The following is a 10,330-nucleotide window of genomic DNA, read 5'->3' as shown; positions in this document are numbered from 1 at the left end:
TCGTGCCTACGCCACCAGATAACACCCGGAGATACCGGAACGAGCATGGGAGAGTTGAACTTCCATTTGTACCCTCGTCGTCTGGCGTATCAATAGCCGCTGCGCGCCTGGTCACTTGCTAATATTACAAAGTAGGCGAGGGTATCTTGGTCACTTAGGAAAATTTAGGAACGGTTCGTGGTTTATGTCGTGAACCATCCATCAATTGTATCAGATGTCTCCGAAGAGGAAAATGGTTTGGATGGGACCCGCCGATACGGTGCGATATTTGCGTGCCTTTGGTTGAGTCAGCGTTGAACAAAATCGTCGATGGGGCCCTCTTTGCTCTATATATAGGCTTGCTCCGCCGTCCTCCGTCGCCTAACTTCAGTGGTCTATCTCCCACGTCTTTCTCTTCCTGTATGGCAACCTACTGGGCGGGACGATCGATAGCCGAAGGAAGCCTCGGGAAGCGATTCCTCCACCAGATCCGTGCCGCTTCGCCCCTCCCCGCCGTCTCCGTCGCCTCTCCGGTGATTTCTTCCGGGTAAGTGACACTGTTTCTGTAGATCCATTTGCATGTTCTACTTGTCTTTTGCTTTTTCCGGTCACCGACCTCACACCGACATCGCCGTTAAAATGACATTTTCTATATTTTTTTATTAAAAAAAATGAAAAAGGAGAGCTGGCCGGCGGACTGATTGCTACCGTAGATGTTGGGGGTGTTTTAATTCTTACAATGGCATTCACAGCCGTAGGATGCACCCGATGAGATCATCGTCGACTCCCGACTGACGCGTGTCCAACTTGCAGGATCCGGGCGCTGCACGAGTCGTCGTACGACAAGAACGTGGACGAGCACGTGCGGCCGTGCGTGGTGCCGGACTATGTAATCGACGGCGGAAGCTCTGACAAGTACTGGGGGCCACACCCCACCACCGGCGTCTTTGGCCCGGCTGATGACGGCGGCGCCTCCGCGGCCGGTATCGGCGGGAAGGCAGCGGCCGCCACAGGGATCAGTGGCTCATCCGAGGTGAAGAAGACCGTGTGGTTCCGCCTGGAAGAGGGCGTCGACAAGGCTCCCTACGCCTGATCAGCGAGCACGGCAATCGTTACATAATTATAGTAGTCTATAAATAAAGTGCGTGGAATAATTATTCGATGGATTGCTTTTGGTTCTATCAGTGTGATATAATGATGATGACGATATCGTAAGTGGCCATGTACTACAATGCTGAATGCTTCAATATTGTTCAAAGCTTTATATTGATGAATAAGATGATGTAAAGGCTGTTGCATCAGGGTAAAATTTTCATTCCGTGGAGCCGGCGAAGATATTAACTTTTACTTTAATAATTATAAAAAATATCAATTTAGGATAATGATCATAAATTTATTTTAATTGACAAAGACCTATTGTAACCACTGACGTTATTATTATTTCTATAATAACTGATATTTCATACCATATTCAGTGACACCATATTTATCATTATATCTTAACATACCATATATCTAGATGATATCCTAACGTGAGAATTCATTTTTCTGTATGCATGCATGTTAATCTATATTATTTCTATTATAAAGACATTATGGCGCATTGAAATTTGTCTATAGACTATTTCAATGTTTATATAATTACTTTAAAAGATTTAAAAAATATATATAGTTGAGGAGAAGTTGTTGATTAGGAATTTTTCTTAGTTTTTAGAATCATTACAATGATTCCCCTTTTTAAAGAACAAGTACGCGCGTACTTAAGTTCTTTAATTAGGGCACTTAATCTGGATTGTAAGGTTTTATACTAACTAAATTAAAATAAATATAAATGAAATTTAAAATAGTTTTAATTTTGAGTTTTCTAGATTAAAAACTAATAACATCCACAAAAGTTAAATATTAAAATAAATTGTTATATAGAAAATAAAGTAACACTAAATATTTGTTCAATGGAGTCTGCATGTAATTTTGATGGGCTTTAAAAGATTGTACTAATTCTTTAACACATCTTTTGGCCAAAGTTCGATTAGAGAATTCACAATACAAGATTTTATAAGCATAGTTTAGCACATTAAGATTGTGCACAGATACTTTTGTGAGAGTTTTTAGCCCTAATTGTTTAGACATTCATCATACAGAGGAGTGATACGAGAAGTCCCCGGTGAGGTCCAAAGGTTAACCAACCAGAATAGGTAACAGTCAAAGTTTAAGATATGTCAATTCGAATAACATATCCGATGAGCTCTTCCCACGCCGATCGACTAAAGTTGATTGGACATCCCAATGGCTCAGCTCTCCACTCAGATGTTATCAGAGGCTAGCTCCCTACTCAACTACTTACGAGACTCTGCTTCCCATCACACTCCAATTGACTAATATCGATCGGATATCCTAGGGGCCCAACTCTCCACTCGGATGTCATTGGAGCCCAGCTCCCTGTTTAACTACTTATAGGACTCAACTCCCCACCATGCTCCAATTAGCTAATGTCGATCATATGTCCAAGGGGCCTAGCTCCCTACTTGAATGTCATCGGAGCCCAACTTCCTGCTCAATTACTTATGGGGCTCTTTTCCCCACCACACTTCGATCATCACATGCTGATCGAACATACTAGGAGCCCAGCTCTCCACTCAACTATTAACAGGAATTTGCTCTCCACCACACTCCGATTAGCTAATGTCGATCGGGCATCCCAGGGGGCCAACTCCTCGTTCGGATGCCATCGAGGCCTAGCTCCCCACTCGGATGTCATCGGGGCCCAGCTTCCCACTCGACTACTTACAGGGATGTACTCCCCATCACATTCCGATCAGCTAATGTCGATCGGACATCCCAGGGATCCAGCTCCACACTCGGATGCCATAAGACCTAACTCCCCGCTCAGCTACTTATGGAGCTTTACTCCCCACTATGCTTAGATCAGATAATACCAATCATATATCTCAGGGGCCCAACTCTCCAATTAGATATTTACGGGCCTAGTCAACCCAACAGGAAATATGTTACTTGTCCTGGGCCTATCTCCCTATTAGTGGGACAAATGACTAGTGACCCATTAGGCTTTCTAGCCTATGAACAAACTTAGTAATGAATACTTCACGTGAGTTTGTTAGAAAGTCAAAGAGAGCATATCCTTGCACATGTACAGGATACTCCTCCCATACCTATGATAGAACTATTGGATACAATAAAAGCATAGTGATTAAACATACTATCTAGCAGTGATGTGATGCCTCATTAATGCGGGGATTATAGAGATATTATAAAAGGGGCCAATCTCTATTGGTGCAGGTATGCTAGTCCACGAACTCACTTCCCATTGCACTATTCTTCTTCCCTCCATGATACTGACTTGACCGTCGGAGTAAACGCGCTAAGGACCCCCTCCCCTGACCCACTTACTGATGATCTTTTTCCTCCTTTTGCTTATTCTTGCCGGCATTCTCAGCTCAAAGTCATCTTCCAATCAACTGCCAAGTCAACTCACTAGTAGTTCACCTTTTATCGCTTTTAGATGGGATCAAATTTGGCGTTGTCTATGGAAACACTACACTTGATCTGGAACGTGAAGATGGACAACGTAGAAAAATTTACCACCATCACTTTGTCACAAGAAGACCTTGACTTACTAGTGATGGTTAAGGAGCAAACACTGGCATGGAAGCAACAAGTAGCCAAACCTCCCCTCTCCAAAGCAATTGCAGTGTCGTGTGAGGTGCCACAAGCTACTAAAAGAAGGTCCAAGCCAAGGAAGCAAGCTGAGTTCCCCAAGGCTTTGGTTTGAACGCCTGCCAAGGACTCTGCCAGAGCTAAGCGGTCCCATGAATCCTCTGCTAGAGATTCACCTCCTCAAGATCCAAAGAAGAGCAAGGCCCCCACTTCTAGTGATTCATTCGAGCGGCCAAGGGTGCCCTTCTCCTAGAAGTTCCTCGAAGATAAGTTGCCCAAACATTTCCAACCCTTGTTGGTCAGAGAATATAGAGGCTCCACCAATATCTAAGATCACCTTCACATATTTGAAAATGTAGCTCTAGTGCACTAGTATATGGATGGTGTCAAATGTTGAGCATTTTTAATAACCTTTTAGGCTCGACACAAAGATGGTTTGATCATCTCTTTGCTAGTTCCATGATAGGCTTCAAATATTTCAAAAGGGTCTTCCTTCACCATTTTGCCAACAGCTGAAGATACCACAAGAGCAACTTGAGCTTATTTTCCCTCAAGCAGGGAGCAAAGGAGTTCTTAAGAACTTACATAAGGCAGTTCAATCAAATAACTATGGATGTTTCTTCTGTTACTTCTGAAATACCTGAGTGTCTTTTCATAAGAACTCGTTGATGGAGACTTCTTTCATTCCTTGGTGAGAAAGCCCCCCAAGGACTTCGACAGTCGATTGGGGTGAGCGATCAAATACATCAATGTTGAACAATCTTAAGTAGCTCAGATAAAAGAAGTAGCTACTCCAACTCCCTCCTCCCAAGCCGAGCGCAAGGCCTCTCTACATCGCATATGCCCTAAAGAGCACTAGTCAAATCCTCTCCCCTAGACTCGGGAAGGAAGGGTTGTGCAACACATGGAAGTGGTGCGGACTTCATTTGCCAAGCCTCAACATTGGATATCTAATTTTTGTACATACCACAATTCCAAAACTCACAATACCCAAGATTGTTATCAGTTCACTAGGGATAAAAGTCAAGCGGCTGAGCAAGGTCAGCTACCTCCCCAAATTACTCTGTAGCTAATCAACCTTCCATTGTTGAGCCCCAATACAACTGTAGGCCAACCAATACATGACACATACAAGGCAACCAAGCCTCCCCAATTGACGGCATGGAGCCCGCTCAAACTAGGCAGGAAGAAAATCTAAGCAATGTTGCTATGAGGAGGGTCAGTATAATCTCTAGAGGATCCACTGATGGTGACTCCAATGAAGCATGAAAAATTCATAGTCGCCTGCTTGAGATATGCACAGTCGCCTCTAGTAGAGAGCAAGTTGAAGGTCCCCAGATTAGCTTTGGGCCTCAATACCTTGAGGAGATAGAACTCCCCCATGATGATGCCTTGATCATCAAAGTCACCTCACTATTAGCCACTATCACCAATAGTAGGTGGCTAGAGTTTTTGTGGGCATGGGAAGATATGTTAATGTCATATTTAAGACCGCCTTCGACAAGATGCAAATTAAACAAGGCGAGCTTTAGCCTATAGCCACGACCTTATACATATTTATAGGAAACAAAGTACAGTTTGTTGGATTGAAAGCGCTAGAGGGGGGTGAATAGCGCTCGTGGATATTTCGTTCGTTTCGGAATCGTAAAACAATCGAGTAAATAAACGCAGCGGAAAAATAAAAGAGCACACGCATGTTAGGATGTATACTAAAAGCCTAGCTTTTAGTATAAACATTTATCTAGAAATAAGAATCACATTGATCAAATGTCTACATTTATGATAAATGTAGTTGTTCAATTAATTTATATTGTAGATAACATGGTGTGTGGAGTCACACACAGAGGATCATGTTATCAGTACCTTATAAATTATAAACAGTAGCTCACGACCAAGATGGAAAGGAACAAACCATTGGAAGGTCGTAGTGTAATTAGGTATTAGTTTATCTTAACTATATAATTACACTAGTACACTTAGAGTGTATTGAGTAGGACCATTAGAGGTCGTTTCCTTTTATACTGACTTTATAAAGGAACAAAGACCTCAGTTATTATGGAAGTGTGTGCTCTTAATCCTAATATAATAACAAGCACATATATTTGATATTCATTTCTTTAATTTATCAATGGGTGAGATTTAGTTTGATAAATCAATAAGCCCGATAAGTTGGAAAATGATGTTACTTATAGTGTGACTTGTTGATTATAGAAGGAAACTGTGTCCTAGTAATCTAGGTTGATAATGTCCCCAAGAGGAGCTCATAAAGATTGTCATGTTAAACCCTGCAGGTGGACTTAGTCCGACATGACGATAAGGTTGAGTGGTACTACTCTTGGACTAAGATATTAATTAAATGAATTGTCAGTAACTCACTTAATTAGTGGACATTCGACATCTTAAACACAGGGAGACTAACACACTCATAATAAGAATGAGCCCAAAAATGTAATTTGGGATTGGTGCGGTAGTTCAATAATAATTCTTTAATGGTATGAATTATTATTGATGAACTTAAGTTGTGTGTTCGGGGCGAATACGGGAAGCTTAATTTCATCGGGAGACCAAAACAAATTCCTCCTCTTGGTTCCTATCATAGCCTCTTGTATATAGAGATTTATACCCACCATATACCCACCTTCTTACCCACTTTTGGTGGCCGACCAAGCTAGCTTGGAACCCAAGCTAGGGCCGGCCAAGACCCAAAGGTTGAGCCAAGTTGGTGGCCGGCCAAAGCTTGGGTCCCAAGCTTAGGTGGCCGACCACTAGAAAATTAAAAGGAATTTTTATTAAAATTATTTCTTATGTGGATATCATGGTTTTAAAAGAGAGTTTAAAATTTAAATCTTTCCTTTTATAGCTTTCTAACAAAAGATTAAGAAAAGATTTGAAATCTTTCCTTATTTGTAGATTGAAAGGAGATTTTAATTTTGAAAAAACTTTCCTTTTTTAACCATGTTCATTTTTTAAAAGAGAGTTTAAAAATTAAATATTCTCTTTTATTAGTTTCTACAAAAGATTAAGAAAAGATTTGATATCTTTCCTTATTTGTAGATTGAAAAGAGTTTTTAATTTTTAGAGATAACTTTTCTTTTTGGAAATTATCCACATGTTTAAAAGAAAGATTTTAATTTATAAAATTTCCTTTTTACTAACGGATTAAAATTATTGGAGAAATTTTTATAAATTTCTGGAGACAAATTAGGAAGTTTTAATTAAATAAAACTCTCCTTATTTATAGCTTGTGGTGGCCGACCGTTATTATTAAGAGAAGAAAAATGTTTTAATTAAAATAATTTTTCTTTTTCATGGCAAAGAAATTAAGGAAGTTTTTATTTAAAATTTTCTTATTTGTCAAGACCAAGGAATATAAAAGAGGGGGTAGAGGTGTCTTCATGGCTAACGACTCTATTCTATCTTCCTCTCTTTTCCTCCTTGGTGGCCGGCCCTAGCTTTTCCCTCTTCTCTTCTTCTTATGGCCGGCGGCAACCCCTCTTGGAGCTCTTGATGGTGGCCGGTTCTAGCTAGGAGAAGAAGGAGAGAAAGGAGGTTTTGTTTCATGCATCCCTTGGAGCTTGGTGGTGGTGGCCGGACCTCTACTTCTCTTGGAGAATTGTGATGGCCGAAACCTAGAAGGAAGAAGAAGGTGCTTGGTGGTTCTCATCTTGGAAGATCGTTGCCCACACAACGTCCGAGGTTAGAAGAGGAATACGATAGAAGATCAAGAGGTTATTTTTACTTACAAAGAAAGGTATAACTAGTAATTGTTTTCCGCATCATACTAGTTTCTTTGTATAGTTATTTTTGGAAATACCAAACACAAGAGGTATATGATTCTAGAGTTTTCAAATTTATTTTTCGAGTTTGTGGTTTCTTTATTTTTCAAATTTGTGATTTGATTGTTCTTTTTGGTTAACCTAGAGTTATTTAAGGAAATAAATATTAGCTTTCCTTAAAAGGTTTTGTCCAGGCGGTGGTGGTTGCTCCCATATCCAGGAATGTCATATGCCTCGCCATGCAGTCCTGGAAGCCAATTTTGGAAATTAATATTTATGGAATTAATAACTTAGGTAGATTTGAATCAATAGTGTTAAGTTCTGCTTGCGATTCAAATCTAAACCATTAAGAACAGATAAGTTATATTTGGAATCAATGATGTTAAGTTCCGCTTGCGATTCCTAATTTAACTTCTAAAGAACACAATAGGTTATTTAAGGAAAGGTTCGACACTTGTACAAAAAAATTTTATACAGTGGAACCGGTACGTTTTCCTATGACTAACCAACAACGCAAACACAAGTTGGTTACTTGGTTCGGAGCCTGTGACGACTCCTACTCCAAGACCCGCGATCGTTAATCGCTTCCGGTGGGCAACAACTATAAGCTCGAAAGTTGTTATTACAAACTAAGTACAATGTAAAAGCAGTAAACAAACTTTATACCGACAACGAAATAGTGAAAGCTAAAGCTCCGGGTCGTCGGGATCTCGTTGCAGCACTTCGGGATCGTCTCGTAAGCAGCTTGTAGCAGAAAGATCGCTTGGAAAAAGTTGTTCTGAGCTGCTGTTCGAAGTCCCCTTATAAACAGTGCTGGAGGCGCCTCCAAGGCTGTCCGAGGAGCCTCCAACGAGCCGATTCAGCCGCGTAGATCAGCGCATACTCCTTCTGCGCTTATCCTCCTCAAGGCACCTTAAAGGCCAGTCCAAGGCGCCTTGAACCCCAGCTCCAAGGCGCCTTCAAGTCCATATAGGGTGCCTCCAGCGTTTCTGGACAGCTGGCTTCGGCTAGCACCCAAGGCGCCTCCAAGCCCCATGGAGGCGCCTCGGACAATGTTCATCCGAGGTCTGAGTTGCTCCTTTGTTCCTGCAAGTTGTGTTAGACCCAAACACAAACCCTGCAAAACAAAGTTAGCACAGAAATAATATGATAGATAAACTTGATAGTCGTCGAGCTGTCTGAGTCTGACTTCGAATTTCCTACCAGAAATCCTAGGTCGACCCGACGCCTACTGTTCCCTCTATGGGGAACACGTCCTCACCTACTCCACTCAGGAGATTTACTTCTTTGATGAGGACTCAAAGAATTACTTTTATAGTGGTGGATGCCCCATTGACCTATAATGTTATTTCGGAAAGATCCGCTTTACATGAATTCTGAGTTGCAGTCTCCACCTTCTACCAAAAGGTAAAATTCCTTATAGAAGGATAAGTGGGCAAGGTGAAGGGAGATCAATTAGTGGCACAAAAATGTTATGTGGATATAGTCAAAATGGAGGCACACAAAGCTAAGAAAACCTAGGTAGTAGGAGTGCACACCATACAAGAGGAGCTCATTTCTAAGCTGATTGAGGATCAGGAGGAGGTACAAATCCACCCTGATCGTTCATATGGAGTCACTCGAATTGCAGTTGATCCCCCTCTGGAAATGAATAAGAGCCTGGTGGTGTTCTTATCCTGAAATAGGGATGTTTTTGCTTGGTCACTGTAAGAAATCATGGGCATCACTCCAATTGTGATGGAGCACAAATTTCACATCCCTCTAGATGTATGGCCTGTCAAGCAGAAGAAAAGGGACTTTAGGACAGATTAGAACAAGATTATTCGAATGGAAGTCAATAAATTGATGGAAGATGGGCATATTCAAGAAGTTCAAATGCCAATCTAACTTGCCAATGCGGTACTAGTGGTCAAACTTGATAACAAGTGACGAGTTTGCCACCCTGATCTCAATAAGGCGAGTCTCAAAGATTGTCACCCTCTCCTCCACATAGATTAGATGGTTGATTCTACCTCTGGTAGTGAACTGATCTACATTTTAGATGGCTACCAAGGATACCACTAGATCTCTCTCACCCTGAAAGATCAAGAAAAAGTTAGCTTCATTACCTCCAACGGTATCTTCTGCTATAATATTATGTTGTTTGGACTAAAAAATGTAGGATTAATCTACCAAATGCTCATGGACAAAATCTTTCGGCAGCATATCAATAGAAATATTGAAGATTACGTGAATGATATCTTGATCAAATTTGCCTGATCAAAGCAACAAACTTAATTCCGATATTGAAGAAACTTATAGCACCCTGTGGAAATATAGGCTCAAGTTGAATCCAAGTAAGATATTGAAAGAAATATTGAAGTTTACGTGAATGATTTCCTAGTCAAATCTTCCTGAGCGACAAACTTAATTTCGGATATTAAAGAAACTTGTAACACCCTACGAAAATATATGCTCAAGTTAAATCCAAATAAGTGCTTATTCAGAGCAAATAAGGATGGTTTCTTGGATATACTATCACTGAGCGAGGAAATGAAGCCAACCTAGAAAAAGTCCAAGTACTTAGAAACATAAACACTCCACAAAATCTCAAAGAAACCCAGCAACTGGTGGGTCGAATCTGTTAGTGAGAGCCCTAGAGCTAATCATATGATAATTGTTGTATGGACTCGATGTATCATATTCCTATATATATATATATATATATATATATATATATATATATATATATATATATATATATATATATATATATATATATATATATATATAAAGACATTTTTTTATGGTTATTATACTTACTTGTATTAGTGTCAAATAACTGAGTATAATAGCGTCATTGAGTAGAAGGTTCTTATCTAGATCAATCGATTGGTTGAATTGATGATGAGATGATATAG

The 10,330-nt window shown here is 40.4% G+C and overlaps 1 protein-coding gene across 1 annotated transcript; it reads left to right on the top strand.

Annotated features, from left to right (window-relative positions):
* The first annotated feature begins 347 nt into the window (after positions 1 to 347).
* Positions 348 to 1,288, top strand: LOC121990636 (late embryogenesis abundant protein At5g17165-like). Its single transcript, XM_042544738.1, has 2 exons — positions 348 to 526; positions 793 to 1,288. The coding sequence occupies exons 1-2, from the start codon at positions 402 to 404 to the stop codon at positions 1,070 to 1,072; spliced, it is 405 nt and encodes a 134-aa protein (XP_042400672.1). The 5' UTR covers positions 348 to 401; the 3' UTR covers positions 1,073 to 1,288.
* The last annotated feature ends 9,042 nt before the right edge of the window (positions 1,289 to 10,330 follow it).

The sequence above is a fragment of the Zingiber officinale genome, chromosome 6B (genome assembly GCF_018446385.1).
Source record: "Zingiber officinale cultivar Zhangliang chromosome 6B, Zo_v1.1, whole genome shotgun sequence".
Classification (NCBI taxonomy): domain Eukaryota; kingdom Viridiplantae; phylum Streptophyta; class Magnoliopsida; order Zingiberales; family Zingiberaceae; genus Zingiber; species Zingiber officinale.
This window is presented reverse-complemented; position numbering and strand designations above follow the sequence as displayed.

Bases quoted from the DNA above. Each gene is read 5' to 3' on its own strand.
- LOC121990636 (XM_042544738.1), top strand. From the start codon at position 402: ATGGCAACCTACTGGGCGGGACGATCGATAGCCGAAGGAAGCCTCGGG. The intron at 527-792 runs GTAAGTGACACT...TCCAACTTGCAG, and splicing joins TCTCCGGTGATTTCTTCCGG to GATCCGGGCGCTGCACGAGT.